This window comes from Hyperolius riggenbachi, chromosome 4 (genome assembly GCF_040937935.1).
Source record: "Hyperolius riggenbachi isolate aHypRig1 chromosome 4, aHypRig1.pri, whole genome shotgun sequence".
Taxonomy (NCBI): Eukaryota; Metazoa; Chordata; class Amphibia; order Anura; family Hyperoliidae; genus Hyperolius; species Hyperolius riggenbachi.
In genome coordinates, this window is record NC_090649.1 from 454,892,185 (window position 1) to 454,908,810 (window position 16,626).

Sequence of the window (16,626 nt, forward strand, 5' to 3'; positions counted from 1 at the left end):
TTACCTGTAAAACATGGAACAAAAGACTGCACACTCATAATAAAAATAAGCCCCAGCAATGGAAACAGGACACGCCTTACATATCCGATTGTAAACAGTCCAAAGGTTACTTGCAATAAATCTTGGTAAGGGGGGGGGGGGGGGTAGAGGTGGAGTGCCCACATTGCTTGCCTCAGTAGATGAATGCATCCCCTGTCCCTTTTGAGTTCAGTTCCAGCGCTGGGACCCTCTGAACTCATTCGACCCGGTCTCATTGGATAGGTTCTCATGTGCACGGTCCCATCCGTGTATGGGTGCATCTGTACTGGGCATGCCCATCTGCACAAAGCAACTTGCGCATGGCTTTCTTCCCTGCACAAGAGGCTTCATTCTACTGGGCATGTGCAGACTTTCCTCGCACATGCCCAGTATGAAGAAGCTTGTACTTGAACAGGAGCTTGGCCATGAAGATGATGATCTCAGGCATAGTGGTCGAGAGGGTTCTAGAAAGCCTCTGAAGCATCCAAAGGCTTCCCACTAAGGTAAGTATGTTACTTTTTCACCTTTTTTATTCCCCACAAACTTGCTTTAACCCACTTACAAGCATTAAAGACAAATTAACGTATACACTAGGGGGCAGGGAAGGGGGTGCAAAAACTAATATAAATTTGGCATAAATAACCCTAACCCTTCCAACAGTATTGTCTCTAACCGCCAGTATTGTCTTGTTGCAGTAACCACAAGAAGCCTCTGGCCCCAACCTGTACAGTACAGATAGCCACATCGGGCAGTGATGAGGACTCCACACCAAAGCCGGTTCCCATCCTCTCTGCAGGCTTCTGCCCAGACAAGGAGTCAATGTTCCTCTACTATGGCAGTTCCATGCAGCCCCTCATCGAGCAAGTGGTATGTCACTTGGGGGATCAATTTCTCATCATTACTGGCTGATAAATGACCACATAGGGCTTGATTCACAAAGCCGTGCAAACTGTTTAGCATGGGTGTGCTAAATAGCACGTGAAGTGCCGTTCGCAGACTTTTGCGTGCGTAAAGTGCGTCGATTCTCGGACTTTTGCGTGCGCAATTTTCCGCGATTCACGGACTTTTGCGTGCGCAATTTGCCGCGATTCGCGGCAAATTGCGCACGCAAAAGTCCGAGAATCGACGCACTTTACGCACGCGAAAGTCCGCGAACGGCACTTAAAGAGAGTCTGAAGCGAGAATAGATCTCGCTTCAGACCTCATAGCTAGCAGGGGCATGCGTGCCCCTGCTAAAACGCCGCTATAGCGCGGCTTAACGGGGGTCCCTGTCCCCCCAAACCCCCTCCGTGCAGCAGGGGAGCGCTTCCTGGTTGGGGCAGGGCTAACCGCCGCAGCCCTGCCCCATGCGCGTCTGTCAGACGCGTATCTCCGCCTCTCCCCCGCCCCTCTGTCTTCCTTCACTGAGAGGGGCGGGGGAGAGGCGGCGATGCGCGTCTGATAGACGCGACTGGAGGCAGGGCTGCAGCCGTTAGCCCTAGCTCCAGGAAGAAGAATACGAGCGACCATTTTCCGACTAACTTTTGCGGGGGGTGGGTTGGGGGTGAAGGGACCCCCGTTAAGCCGCGGGATAGCGGCGTTTTAGCAGGGGCACACGTGCCCCTGCTATATATAAGACCTGAAGCGAGATTTAGTCTCGCTTCAGTGTCTCTTTAACGTGCTAAACATTTTGCACGGCTTTGTGAATCAAGTCCATAGTGGTTTGTAGAAGTGTCTCCCTGTGTGTTGTATATTGTGGCTGCCTCAGTTGCACTATCTTCCTGTACCCAGTAGAGGGAGACATTTCACCATTTGTGGTTTGAGTTGGTTTGGTCTCTGTTTCATTCGCTATCTACCTGCTCAGGGCTGCTCCTCTGTGCAGTCCCTGCCTGTTCCTGAGATAGCCAGATCATTGTGGACAGTACTGAGTTGGCGTTTCTCCTTGTGGTGCGTCAATATCAAACTTCCACAACATCCTTGTCTCCACTTATCCTGATTGCTTTTAGAATTTGCTTGGTTCAGTTTTAGCTTGGACTCCATGCAGTGCAGAGCACCACCTAGTGGCAGTTTGTAAATTGTCTCTAAGTGTACCGAAGGCGAATCTCAAGTCAAAATTTTATTAACTGAGGGAAGCCTCTGGATCCTGTAGAGACTTCCCGCACTGTCCTCTGGTACACTGGCCAAGCATGAACCTCCCCCCCCCCCCCCCCCCCCAAAAGGAATCCGACAAGCTCTTGTCTGGTTCCATGATTGCGCCCGTCAAGTTTAAACGAGGCTGCACTGCACTTGAGCAAGAACCACGCTTGCGCAGTTGGCTGCGCTCATTCATGAAGTATATAGCTTTTGGCAGAAATATCACCTCGGATTCTCTTTAACCACTTGAGGACCCACCCTTTATCCCCCCTTAAGGACCAGCTCTGTTTTAGCTGATCTGTGCTGGGTGGGCTGTGCAGCCCCCAGCACAGATCAGGGTGCAGGCAGAGCGACCAGATCGCCCACCTTTTTTCCCCACTAGGGGGATGATGTGCTGGGGGGGTCTGATCACTCCTGCCTGCCTGGGTGTTGCGGGGGGGGGGCACCTCAAAGCCCCCCTCCGCGGCGAAATATTCCCCCTCCCTCTCCTCCCTCCCTTCCCCGGAGTTCCGAGGCTGCACAGGAACGGATCTGTCCTGTGCAGCCTCTAACAGGCTCCTGCCTGTCATGTGACAGCGATCCCCGGCCGCTGATTGGCCGGGGATCGCTGATCTGGTACAACGCTGCTACTATTAGCAGCGTTGTACGAATGTAAACAAAGCGGATGATTTCCGCTTGTGTTTACATTTAGCCTGCGAGCCGCGATCGGCGGCCCGCAGGCTATTCACGGAGCCCCCCCCCCCCCCCCCCGCCGTGAATTGACAGGAAGCAGCCGCTCACGCGAGCGGCCTTTCTTGATTAATTAGCTTGCAGCCGGCGACGCAGAACTGCGTCGCTGGTCCTGCAGCTGCCACTTTGCCGACGCGCGGTATGAGTGTGCGGTCGGCAAGTGGATAATATAGTAAACCATTTGTACTTTTGGCTAGTTTTTTATGGTAAAGTTCCAGGCAGAAAATTTGAAAGGACCCTGGAAGTGATATGTGGAGGCTGCCACATTAATTTCTTTTTAAACAATATCAGTTGCCTGTCTTTCTTGGTCATCTCTCTTGGTTGCAATAGTGTCTGAATTGCACCAGAAACAAGCAAATCCAGTCAAACTGAAGTCAAAACCTTCTGATCTGCATGCTTGTTCAGGGTCTATGGATAAAAGCAGTGGCGTACCTAGGGCGCTTGACACCCGGTGCTGATTATTCAGATAGCACCCCCCCTCCCCCCAAAAAAAATAAAGAACGTGACAGCCGCCACTGGCCAAAATTACTATAGTAGGGATTTGTTTGTGCACTCCGAGTGAAATGTCTATGTGCTCATTAAAGCACTGTGTAGAATAAATACATAATAATGAGCTCTTCTGAGGAAGCTCAGTGACATGACTATGTATTCTGTAAAGTGCTGAAGAAGATGTCAGGGCTATATAAATACATCCTATATAATAAAACCCCTGTGTCCGTGCGCTCTCCCTGTGTAGCATTGTCCGTGCTGAATTGTTGTGCGCACTGCACAGCGGGTGGCCGGGTCTGCGGCGGGTGCGTGCATGCGCGGTGACACTGCAGATGGGAGGTGGGAGGGGAGTGGAGGAGAGGAGGTGGGAGGAGAGGGGAGGGGAGGGGATGGGGATTGACACAGACCTAGAGCCGTTTTTAAACAGGATTAGGTCACCTAGTACTAATAATAATATGGTAGGACACTAAACTGTGGCTATGGTAGGTCTAGATTATGAGCTTCTCTGAGGACAGTCAATGACATGACTACGTACTCTGTACAGTGCTGCAGAAGATGTCAGTGCTATATAAATACATAATAATAATATGGCAGGATATTAGAGCATGGGGGGATTAGATTGTGAGCTCCTCTGAGGACAGTCAGTGACATTACTATGTACCCTGAAAAGTGCTGAAGAAGATGTCAGTGCTATATAAATACATAATAATAATAATAATAATAATATAGCAGGTTATTAGAGCATGGTGGGATTGTGAGCTCCTCTGAGGACAGTCAGTGACATGACTATGTACTTGGTAAAGTGCTGCAGAAGGTGTCAGTGCTATATAAATACATAATAATATGGTAGGACATTAGACTATAACAATGGTAGGATTAGACCGTGAGCTCCTCTAAGGACAGCCAGTGACATGACTATGTACAGTTAGTTAGCATGCCCAATTAACTGGATGCACCCATCAACAGAGAGGTGACAGAAGGGGAACAGAAGGTGGAAGATAGGTGACAGCAGGGAAGGATGGCAGATAGGTGACAGGAGGAGAGGGTGGCATTGAGGTGACAGGAGGGGAGTAGAAGGTGGAAGATAGGTGACAGCAGGGAAGGATAGCAGATAGGTGACAGGAGGGGAGGGTGGCATTGAGGTGAAAGGAGGGGAGGTTGGCAGAGAGGGGACAGGAGAGGGAGGGTGGTATAGAGGTGACAAGAAGGGAAGGTGGCAGAGGGGTCAGCAGGGGAGGTAGGTAAAGAGGAGACAAGCAGGGGAGGGTGGTATAGAGGTAACAGGAAGGAAGGGTGGCAGATGTGTCAGCGCAGGGGAGGGTGGTATAAGGGTGACAGAAGGGGAGGGTGGCAGAGAGGGGTCCAGAGGGGAGGATGGCAGAAAGGTGACAAGTGGCAGAGAAGGGGTCAGCAAGCAAGGAAAGGGTGGCAGAGAGGTGGGAGCAGGGGAGGGTGACAGCAGGGGAGTAGAGGGTGGCAGAAAGAGGTGGAAGTAGAGGAGGTGAGAGTGGAAGAGAAATTTCAGCAACCTGCTGAAGGCCAGGAGAAAGACTAGCAGAGAGGTGACTGGCTCCATCTTGCTGAGGATAAGGAAAGGGTCAGTTAGGGACAGGGTGGGGGGTTAAGAAGTCAGGATGGGGGAGCAATAGAAGTTGAAAGTATAGTCGTGGGGCTGCAGCTAAAAGTACCAGACATCCAAACCTCCAGCTCCCTGCAGTGTGGCTGCTATATAAGTTTTTCCCCTTGCACTTAGCCTGTTGCTTAGGAAAAGCATCATTGCGGGGGAGGGGGGATCCGTAAGGCTGCACTAATAGCCACAGGGAGTCATAAATAGTTCAGCACTCACCCTGTTAACCATTTGTGCTGTTAACTATGTTGCATCCTTGCATCAGCATTTGGTGTCAGGACTGCCTGCTCCCCTCTCCCCGTGCACTCACAAGGAGACCAAGTTACTCCCCCCTCACTACAGGCCTCCCTCCTTGGTCTCGTCTCATCCATTTGCAGAGTGCAGCTTGATGTCACTTATCACCTGCTCCTGATGTTCCTCCGTGTTGAATCAGTGCAGGCACTAATGAATGGTACACTGTCCATCCTCATCACAAGCTGGTCTCTTGCCTCCTCTCACTGCACGTCCTGTGTAATCACCTGACATGCAGAGAGCAGGAAGTAGTGAGAGCAGCTGGCTGGTGGATGGACGGTGTACCTTCATTCCTTCCTGCACTGATTCAATACGGAGGGTACATCAGGAGCAGCCAGTCAGGTGATAGACTTATAACGCTGCCTGTGCACGCTGCAAAGGACCTCCTCTGTCCAGTAGTGAGGGAAGGAGGAATGAAGTTGGCCCCACCTCCCTGCATCCTCACTACATTTTCCTGCCATCACTGGACTTCTGCCCGGGTGTCACCCCCTTCCCATGATGACACCCGGAGCGCCCCGCCCCCTGCGCCCGCCCCTAGAGACGCCACTGGATAAAAGTATTAGAGACAGGCTCAGGCAGGGAATTTTACATTGTTAAAAATAAAATGCCAGCCTCCTTATCCCTCTTACTTCAGGTGTCCTTGAAGACCTTTTCAGTTTGCCATCCTTATACTAGATGACAAACTAGTGGATCAGTTTGTTTCTAGGAAATTGCTGAAATCTCCTGTGATGCATTGCACATGTGATAAACACTGCTATGAGCGCTCTGTCAGGAGGGAATGTTGAAGGAGAAGCTGCTGGGTGGAGTTGTGGTTGCTCTGACCTGATGCCCAGACTGCTGCAATTCCCATAATGCATTGTGTATAGTGTGGGGTAGGTACGCATTCAATTACAATAAACACAGATGTGTATGGTGAGGTGTACCTTTTTAATATTTGGCCAGAAAATTACTTTAAGCCAGAATGTGGTCTGTGATGGAACCATTTAAACCTCTAAATAACATCTGATTGGTTTCTTTTCAGGCCCTGAAAACGGACGAGACTCACATATGTTTAGTACGAGACGTCCACAAGACTGTGAAGCTCAGAAAAGAGGAAGCTGTGACCAGGGTGAGTATTAGTTTTATAGAATTAATATAAACATTTTTGGGGGAAGTTCGACCACCCTACAAAGTTGATTCCATCTGTACCCATGTAGAGGAGGAGGGTAATCTGCCTAATTCAGCAGAATTTTGCAGTAGGGTTATTCTGCGCCACAGACCATCCCTGTCAGTCTTTTGCTTACTACTGCATATCGACTCAAGTCATGTGACCTGCTTTTTTAAAGTGGTGTTTTTAGGTGCAGAGGCCACGCTAGAAGGAAACATTTAGTCGCCTAGCTTACTCACCCAACAAATAACCTAATGTAGATCTGCACCTTGGTCTTGGCTATACAGGATAGTTGTTCCTTAACCCATTAGCTGCTTTCATAGTTATCTCGTTTGAGATAAATGCACTGCTTTTGAACTGTCTGTAGAACTCGTGCTGTAAATTCTTAGGATGCTTTGATCTCTCAGTAGCAAAAAACATAGAAACTGAAAGTCCTCTTTCACACTGCACCCTAGTGACAAGTGGACATAAATACACATTACAGCAGTACTAATTACGAGCTAGGAAATGTAACAAAACAAAAAAGTGTTAAAATAAATTGGCATGGAGCACTTGCAAGGCTCTAAATTGGCTGCTAAAGGGTTTAAGGCTTTCCAAACAATTGGTGCACACAACAGAATTATTCAAAAGATAATTGGAACCAAAACCTTTTTTAGCACCACTTCACTTACTGTGAGGAAAGTTCAACTGCATCCTTCAGAGTTGGGCAATTACAATTCACGTCTTGGAACCCTGGTGGTTTGCACAGAATGCTTATTGAATACACCTTTGTGTGTCCATAAACTGTAAGAAGAGAGATGGAAAATAAGCACTGAAAAGTGTTCCATCTTTTTAATGTGATGGTGTCAGGAGATTGTTTCTGAAGGGTAGTAAATATGGCAGTCAGCTGCTGCAGTGTAAGTCCAGCTCCAATCATGCTTCAGGCCCCGTGTGACGCTCGCCCGGCTGTGATGACAAGCAGAGAACGGTTTCGCAAAGTCCTGAATTTCAGTGATGTCTCCTTCTCTTGGCTGTCTGAGCTGACAGGTTCTCAAGATAGGAACTGAACAGTTGTTTTCCTTTAACAGATTTGTATTCACAAAGCAGGAGAGGTAGAGGCAGGAGCAAAGTCCCCCAGCAGCACAGAGTATATCAGGAAAGGATTATTAAAGGAAGAAGCAGTCCTCCAGCAGTACAGTGTGTATCAGGAGAGGATGGTTTGATGGAGAAAGGTGTAGAGTCCAGCAGCAGCAGAGTGTATATCCGGAGAGGCGAGTTAGTTAAATGAGCAGAGCCCTCCAGCAGCACAGAGTATATCAGGGGAGTTGGGGACCTTTTACACAGAGTGATATGCTTCAAATTGCAACATGCTACAGATTTTTAAATCGCTAGGGCTGCTCCTTTAACATAGGAATCATGACAAGTATTTTACGCTATCACGATTCAATTTTCTGTAAATCACAATTACTTTTTGGAGTGATTTTACCTGAGATTGTGGTTCATGGTAAGATGCAAAATCGCAATCTCATAACAAAATTGATTTAAAAAAAAAAAATCGCTTTTTTTTTTTTTTTGCAATTGCTAGTGGAATTGGGCCCTTAGAGGAAGTAGCAGAGTCGTCCAGCAGCACAGAGTATATCAGGAGAGTTAGAGGATGGAGAGCAGTCTCTGAACATACAGTAGTGATTTGAGAATAACTTGGGTTTTCTTTTTAACTCCTCTTACAGGTAAAGACACCAGTTGTGAAACCAGATACAACCGTCCTTGTTCCCGGAATCCCCGGCCACAGTTCAGCGGTATCCATAACATCCCGATCTCAAAAGGATCGGAAACGGAAGCCTGGAGACAAGGAGGTGAGTGAGTTTGCTATAGTTTGTCAGAGCTTTGTGAAACCTGCTAAGACCAAGTGACAAGAATACCTGGTCATGATCACTGATTGGCTATTGTTATCACATGGTGTTTGGCTCCACTGGCGTATAATTCTGCATGGACCTTGTCGCTCAGCTTCCTCCAGTGATGACTCCAGTCTGGTTTCGCTTGTGTCGGATTATTGGTGAAGACACCTCTTGGCTGTCTGAGTTGGAAGCTTTTTATGGTATTGATTCAGCACAGTTTTCTTTATCTTAAAGGATACATGATCTGAAAGAAATTAGTGCAGCTTTATGAAATGAGTGCAGACTTCTGGGGGCTGGCTTCTTCCGGCCCCCAGAAGTCTGACCATTCCCATGTCCTCCAGGCTGCCGCTGTCGCCTATGTAAGATCGTGACGGGATCCCGAGGGGCGAGCGGTGCATAAGCAAAAGTCCATGACCCGATCGCGAACTTACAGGAGGGGACAGCAGCAACCTGGAGAATGGGAACTTCGCAGCTGGAACAGTTGGACTTCTGGGGGCTGGAAGAAGCCCCAGGTAAAGTTGCACTCATTTCTTTCAGTTCATGATTTTCTCAGAACATCAGTCATGTAAGGGGACTAAAAAAAGACAAACGCAAATCTGTTTAAACAAAAAATCTCAGCTGTGATCTTGAATAGAAACACCTTCTCAGAGCATAATACAAGAGAAGCAGGCCCTCAATGGATGTTGTGGATTTGTCGCTGTGGCTCTGAAGGGTGACTGTCTTTTCCAGCATAGCACATGTCTGGGGATTGGAATCCACACAGAACACCTGAACCTCGTTACCAACAGGATACCTCCCTTCTGGCATCAGCCCGAGGCCTGAGGGGAACCATTCTTGCCATTATGGATGTAACAGCTCTGTACACCAGCATCCCATGGTAATGCAGCCTGTCTGATCTTCAAGTTGTACCTGCAAAGGCCATATTGCTGGACTGATGATCCTTCTTAAAACTTTTACATGACCGTAGTTTCTGGGCAGGACCTCTATTTGCTGCTTTTGGAGGGACTATGGAATCTTTTTGCACCACAGGATGCAAATATTTCATATTGCTGAGGGATAGCTGGATATCGGTAACACAAAGCCCATGGCCAACTTCTGCTTTATAGATCTTATTCTGATTGATCTGGAAATGAGAACCACCTTCAATGCCACAGAAATTAAGACTTATAACAAAAGTAACGTACGGTTCTGATCCAATTCTGTATCATTCCTGAAGAAAGTTTTGAAAGCTTTCAAAGAACTCTTGTACAGTAAGTCATTAAAGGTATCACCTAAACAACTTTTGCTGAGATTCATTTTCTGGTTGCCATCATGTATGGCGTGTTGGGCTGGCTATTCATCTGATGTGAGCTCCGTTGTAATTAAGGGTCTCCTCCGCTGTCAGTTGTTTAAGTCGCGTGTTTGATTCTTGCCTCACTCCACAAACTCAATGGTGAATACCCATCCCTGATTACCGTGACTCCTTGTGTTATGTCTCATTGTGTAAGGTAGATCCAAAATGTAGAGTAAGAGTTCTTTCACTCATCTGTGGACGGTCTGCCGGCGAGATCTCACCACCTGGAGTCAGTAAAAGGAGCCATACATCGGACAATTTTTATAAAAAAAAAAATTTTCATCAGTTTTTTTTCTTTTTTTGGGTGCAGCACTCCTGCATCTGTTAGAATGACCCTGTGTAAATCTGGAAATATATTTTGTCACTAGTTTTCTGTTTAATTTGTTAGTGTTCAGTATTGTCACTGTGTGTGTTTGTCTTGCAGGCCAGCATTGAAGATCGGCTTGGTGCTATGGATATTGACCTTCCCAAAGTGCCCATTAAAGGTGGCCTTCCACAGACTGACAGCTTCGCTGTGCTTCTGGTTCAGGGCTTGGAGAGTAATGACCCCAATATACTGAATGTAAGTGGGTGAGGACGTGAAGTTTTGGGCAGGGCCTCTGCTGGGGGAAAGTTGGGGGGTGGTGGATTGGGCCTCTGCTGGGGGCAGATTGGGGGGGGGGGGGGGGGCTTGGTCCCTACTGGAGAAGGGTTTGGGGAGGGAGGCTGGTCTGGGCCTCTGCTGGGTTGAGGAAGGAGTATGGGGAGGATGAGGGAGTTCAGGATTTTGGGGAGGATTGGAGTAGGAGGAGGTGGGTGGACTTGGTCCCTACTGCAGGAAGACCGAGGGGCTTGGTCGCTGATTAGGGAAGGGGGGTCGGAAGACAGGGATGTTTGGGACTTAGTTGGAGCGATGGCTTGGGTCCTGCCCTCTGCTTTTGGCTTTTTTTTTTTTTTTTCTAATGGGTTATCCAGTGGTCAGTTATTAATATCTGGTTTGTTTTCAGAGGGTTTTCCAGACCAAAAATGAATCTTTAATTAAGAAGACTGTGCAGAGGATACCGGTGTACTCTGTCATACCGCTGGTACACGAGGTAATTACACGGTCTAGTTGTTTACAACGTAATTCATTGAAACTGGCAGAGATGAAATGCCCTCTTTATTGACATAAAAAAACGCAACTGAACAGTATTTTCATTTAACGTTACTTACGGAGCCCTTTTTTTAATGGTTCTGTGTATTGGAGGAATAAATCTTTGTCGGGAGTGTTAGAGGTGGCAGCAGCTAGTGTGTACATACCACTAATGGCTGCCGCCTCCTCGCTCCCACGTCTGCTCTTCTCCCTGCCGGTCCAGGCTGCTCTGCCTCCCTGCTGTCCAGCTTCCCACTCTTAGCTGCCCGCTTTCCTGCTCTCCCTCTTCCTGATTGTTTCCAAGTGGAGGAAAAAAAAAACTAGGCTACCTGATCTGGGGGGCTGGACAGGTCAGGTAGCCTCCAAAACCACCACTCCTCTGGGTCATGATGCTGAAAAAGGGAGTGGCAGGGGTGTGGCCAGTGTGTTTTGAACAAGGAATTCCTCTCCCATGTGTTAACCCTTGAGATAGCGATGCAATGGGGGGGCAGAGAGCTGTGGTGGATGCAGAGGCATGTCAAGGCAGAGAACCTGCCTCTGTGTCCCATCTGCCCTCTCCCACGAACCGCCTCGGGTTCTGTTTTAAGGAATCTGAGCAGTACATTTTGAAAGCTTAAGGTTTGTTTGTGTGGGCTTTAGTGGTGCGCAGGCATTTACTTACCTACAGGGGCTGCTCTGTATGGAAGCCTCCATCTTCTGTATCCCTTGCTTCAGAATCTGTTATTTCCCCAGCCACGCAATGCATGCTGGGAGGTGTAGTTCTCATTGATTCATGTACCTACTAATTGCCTGTATACAAGGAAGGAAGGGAGTTCGTCAGTATCTCATGTGGATTCCCCTGCCAGGACCAAGTGACAGTAATGGCTGGTAGAGTTCATTGACTATTGTAAGCATAGAATTCTGCATGGACCTTGCTTCTCTGCTTCCTCCAGTGATGACTCCAGTCTGGTTTCGCTTGTGTCGGATTATCTATGAAGACACCTCTCTTGGCTGTCTGAGTTGGAAGCTTTAGATGGTAGTGATTTAGCACCAAGTAGGCATTCTGTGGGGGGGGGGGGGGTAATTTTTGCTAAATTATTTTATTCGAAATGTATATTAACAGGAAAAATGGGGAAAAAAATAATTTCTCAGTTTTCAGCCATTATGGTTTTAAAATAATGCGTGTACCGTAATTAAAACCCACACATTTTATTTGACAATTTGTGGCAGTTATTGCAATCTTTAAAATTTTTCTCTAGTACCATGTATGGCGCCAATATTTTATTTGGAAATAAAGGTGCATTTTTTTTCAGTTTTGCGTCCTTCCCTAATTACAAGCCCGTAATTTATAATGTAACAGTGGTATACCCGCTTGACATAAATATTAAAAAAAAAAAAAAAGTGATCCCTTTTTTTTATTTAAAATTTTTTTATTTTCACAAAAAAAATAAATTGTGGGGCATTTATTGGGAGGTAAGGGGGTTAATTTAACAAGTAAAGGTCTTTTTATTAAAAAAAAAAAAAATTGGATGTAATGTTACTATTTGGCCACAAGATATCCTCACCGTACGTAACTTCTCTATGCATGGTATTACTACTAGGGGAAGTAATGTGTGGATGTGTATCGGCTTTTACGAATGGCAGCGTCTCCTCTTAGACAGCGGCAGTCATTCATACGGGGACTTGGATCAATGGATGGGAACTGGATTCCCAATTATTAATGTCCCAGCTAACGACTAGCGGTGGTAACGATCACGGAAGCACGCACGCGAGATGAAAGGAATGTAGTAGCTACGTTCCTGCACAGAGATATGGCAACTTGCAGGGACGTAGTTACGCGTCCCATAGGGAGGGGAAGTGGTTAAATCTACTGGCATGCGGGGGGTGAGGAACGTGGGAGCAAGGAACACAGGAGGCTTTCATATGGGCATGGGGGTGCTAAGGAGCAACCCAGTAATTGAATGCCTGCTGCATCACTAAAGCCCTTTAATTACCAGCCCTTCGTAAGGGGTGGTTCATTTAAAGTTTTCAAAATATTCTGCTCAGACCGTATTAAAGGTTGTACTCACTGCTGCTAAAAACAATTGTGTACCCTTCAGTGAATATAGTCCATGTAAATAAGTTTCAATTCCATTCCACCCAACTCCTACACCACTGTGACTTAAATTCCCTCCCATGCAATCCCACATGAGATTATATAAACTTACCTTCTCCCCCCAAATCCCGCCCCCTGTTCTTGTGCCTGAATCTGTAGCTGGAATATATGCAGCTTTGTATATATAACTTTTTGTTAATTCTTTTCAGCTCGCCAAAAGATTACAGGGGCACCCTACCAGGTGAGAACAGCTTTCAGTCACTTTTCTATTTGCTTTCCATGTGTTCCACCACATAAACCTAAAGATTCTGATTTATGCATGGTGTGCAGTGTTCTCCCCAGGCTCTTTTAGCCGGGTGCTCCACCCGGCTAGTTTTGGTGAGCACCTGCCTGTCATCGGCTCACCTCCTCCTATGCTGTAAGCAGAGTTGCGCAAAGAAGCACCAGCATTCTCTCATCTTGCCCCACCTGGCTACTTTTTCATGCCACCCGGCTGTATATTTCTTTTTTTAGTACACCTAGTTTAGTATCAGTGTTGCAGTAGCAAAGTTTCTTAAGCGGATCCAAGATTAAAAACTAACTATAACAAGTAACTTGTCTATATATCTTATCTATAGTTTTGATAGTTTACGCCGCATAGCTAGCTGCAAACTGCTTCAAAAGTTTGATTTATTCCTGTGATATGAGGGCAGCCGTGTTCTGTTTGTCACATTGTCACAGGCTGAGGGCTGGAGATGCTCTCAGCTTGCCTGTATGTAAATTCAGTCCCCTCTCCTCCTCCATCCTCCCCTCTGCCTCTGAAATTAATGGCTAGTAACCTCCTGCCCAGACTGAGCTCCCATAAGCCCCTGCTACAGTGCCTAGGCACAAAAGGAGCTGTGGGTGAGGCTTGTTTAGTTTATAGGGAATTAGAGTATTAAAACAAAACAAGTATTTGGCTTGAGGAATGCCCTATAAACTATGAAAGGAACACCATTATGCAATGAGTAAAAGTTTATCTCAGATTCACTTTAAATGTTCTCTTTTGACTTCTGTTGTTGCTGGGTTGTAAGATTCCCACACACTGGTTGTATTATGTTTAGCTTATGCTGTTGTGACTTGTATCATCCCTGACTTCCCCCCCCCCCCCCCCCCTCTTTTGTAGTGCGATGTTAATGGTGCGCTGGCTAAAGGCAGTCCTTGTTAATCACGCGTCCTACCTCTCCACGGTACGTATAGCTGCATGCAGTCTTGCTATAAAATAGACCAGTACGTAGGGCGGATCAATGAGATGCAAATCATTCTATTTCATGTAAATTATATGCATCCTGAAATCAGACCAATCGGAATAACTATTTTTAACTGTTTATACAACACTGAAACATGTAACACAAATATTATACAGTAGAATCCCTTTATAGTAAGCTCCAAGGGACCAGAAAAAGTAGGTCCCCTTGTCAAAGGTTTACTATATCAGAATTGGTGTTACATTGTATGCTTCTACAAATGTTTGTTGGGATCTGAGGACCCAGTTTACTATATCCAGAAGTTTACTAGAACGAGATTTTACTGTAATAAACTTTTGTACATGAAGACAACTTTGTATTTCTGAAACGTAACTCGAGTCGTTTGCAAGTAGGGACTGTCTGTACTTGAGTTCTTATTGGAGCATGGATTGTGTTTTGCAGTTACCGGACCTGGTTCCTCAGCTGGGCTCTCTCTATCAGATGATGGAGACGCGGGTGAAGAACTTGCAGAAAATGTCCCGCCTGAACGGCAAACTTTACCTTCTTGTCACACAGGTGAGACCCTCGTTTTAATACTGGTATTCAGGTAGTAGCAGAATTCGGCTTAAAGTGGAACGGCACTCCAGAACTTCCTCTCGAATCTAAAAGATTAGCCACAGCATGACATTTGTGTAGAAAAACATTCATTACAATTTATTGAACTCCTATAAAAACCTGAAGTTTTGCTTGGTTTCACTTTTGCAGAGAGCACTGAAAGGGTTAAGCGGTTTCCTGTATGGGAAGAGCTGCCTTGTCAGAGCTCCTGCAGTCCATTCACAGCTGCTAATAAGAACTAATAAGACACTTTGATCTAATCTTCAGAATACAGAGAAGTGAATTCTTAAGCAACTACATGTGGAAGAAAGACTTTTCATTGTGTGCTGTTCAAGAGTTCAGGTCTGCTTTAAAGTGGATCCGAGATAAACTTTTACTCATTGCATAATTGTTCCTTTCATATAATTTTATAGGGCATTCCTCAAGCCAAATACAAGTTTTCCCAGGGCCAGAGATGCAGTGCAGCTTCCCTGTGTAATGAAGCTTTTTGCAGCTAGATTTGCTGTGTAAACTATCTAACTTGTCTATATATCTTATCTAAAGTTTTTTTTAAAGGGGCACTACAGCGAAAAACTAATTTTAAATATATGCAAACATACAAATAAGTACGTTTATTCCAGAGTAAAATGATCCATAAATAACTTTTCTACTTTGTTGCGGTCACTTACAGAAGTGACAGGTTTTGGACTAGTCCATCTCTTCATAGAGGATTCTCAGCAAGGCTTTTATTTATAAAGATATTCCCAAAAAAAAGGATTTAAACAATCATGCTGGCCAGCTTCCCTGCTACCTGCACATTTTTGGCAGTTGGACAGAGCAACTGCCATTCACTAAGTGCTTTTGAAAATAAATATATCCCCGAGAATCACCTATAAAGAGATGGACTAGCCCAAAACCTGTCACTTCTGTCAGATTTCTACAACCTATTGTGACAGCTACATAGGGAAAAAATAATGTATGGCTCATTTTACTGTGGAAAAAAATGTACTTCTTATTTGTATATGTTTGCACATATTTTAAATTTTACAGTTTTTTGCAGTAGTGCCCCTTTAATTGTTTTGCATCTCGGATCTGCTTTAAAGAGACTCATAACTGACATTTACCAACCGTACTTTTCTTACCTGTCAGAATGGTCATTCTCTGTAGCATAGTGGCTCCTCCCCGGTGCACTACAGTATATTGATCTTGCAAGCTGCAAAAACTAAATCCAAAACACTCCTATCAAATGGAATTTTCCCCATAAGGATTAATGGAAACTCAGAAGATTTGTTCCAAAATGAGTTATTAAAAAAATGTAATACGAAGTACTGTAATGTATAAAGTAACAATGTAAAAAAGACTTACTATAACCGAATCATTGCTATCTTTTTTGGCTCACCCCAACCCATCAGCTCAGTTGTGATGACACAACACGTGTATACAGACTATATGTGGGTCATATCATAACTGCTTGCATGTCAAGACCTTGCTTGCTTATCGAATCAAAATTTCACAAACTTTGCTAGTCTTGCAAAGCGAATCTTAAACCGTTACTTGCAGTCCAAGGTTTTACTGTACATGAGGAAACTTGCAATAATTCAGCTATAAGTGAACATTTGTGGTTACCCACAATGCACCACTACTGAATATGCAAATTTATCTTTTTTCGCCCTTGTAAGCCAGGCATTGTGGGTAACCACAAATGTTCACTTATAGCTGAATTATTGCAAGTCTCCTTCTGTTTTAAGGCAGCAAATTTCACCAAGCTTTGCTTATTAGGAGTGCTTTTGGTCTTTTATCTCCCTATACATTCCTAGTGGTTTGGGTCACCCCGAGCTGCTTGGTTACTCTACTGTACATGTGAAGACTGATTTGGGCAACGAGTAATACTGTTTGTTCTCCACTAGGTGGCAGCATCAGAAATCGCACAGAGGTCACACACCAACCAGGAGGCAAAGCTGGTGTATGAGGAAGGTGAGTCTCTGGCATTGTGTGCTGTCCTACTAAGCAAGTTCCCTTAGC

The 16,626-nt window shown here is 45.7% G+C and overlaps 1 protein-coding gene and 3 non-coding genes across 4 annotated transcripts in view; all 4 read left to right on the plus strand.

Annotated features, from left to right (window-relative positions):
* The window catches only part of WDR43 (WD repeat domain 43), a 45,800-nt gene that overhangs the window by 21,649 nt on the left and 7,525 nt on the right, over positions 1 to 16,626 (plus strand). The window contains exons 8-16 of the mRNA XM_068232758.1: positions 714 to 885; positions 6,288 to 6,374; positions 8,120 to 8,245; positions 10,045 to 10,182; positions 10,607 to 10,693; positions 13,015 to 13,046; positions 13,950 to 14,013; positions 14,473 to 14,586; positions 16,512 to 16,578. Of these exons, the coding sequence (XP_068088859.1) occupies positions 714 to 885; positions 6,288 to 6,374; positions 8,120 to 8,245; positions 10,045 to 10,182; positions 10,607 to 10,693; positions 13,015 to 13,046; positions 13,950 to 14,013; positions 14,473 to 14,586; positions 16,512 to 16,578 (887 nt within the window). The remainder of the gene's footprint in view (positions 1 to 713; positions 886 to 6,287; positions 6,375 to 8,119; positions 8,246 to 10,044; positions 10,183 to 10,606; positions 10,694 to 13,014; positions 13,047 to 13,949; positions 14,014 to 14,472; positions 14,587 to 16,511; positions 16,579 to 16,626) is intronic.
* Positions 7,356 to 7,435, plus strand: LOC137505471 (small nucleolar RNA SNORD53/SNORD92). The gene has a single exon (XR_011020083.1). It is a non-coding gene; the product is annotated as a small nucleolar RNA SNORD53/SNORD92 (small nucleolar RNA).
* LOC137505475 (small nucleolar RNA SNORD53/SNORD92) lies at positions 8,401 to 8,474 on the plus strand. Its single transcript, XR_011020087.1, has one exon. It is a non-coding gene; the product is annotated as a small nucleolar RNA SNORD53/SNORD92 (small nucleolar RNA).
* Positions 11,658 to 11,733, plus strand: LOC137505472 (small nucleolar RNA SNORD53/SNORD92). The gene has a single exon (XR_011020084.1). It is a non-coding gene; the product is annotated as a small nucleolar RNA SNORD53/SNORD92 (small nucleolar RNA).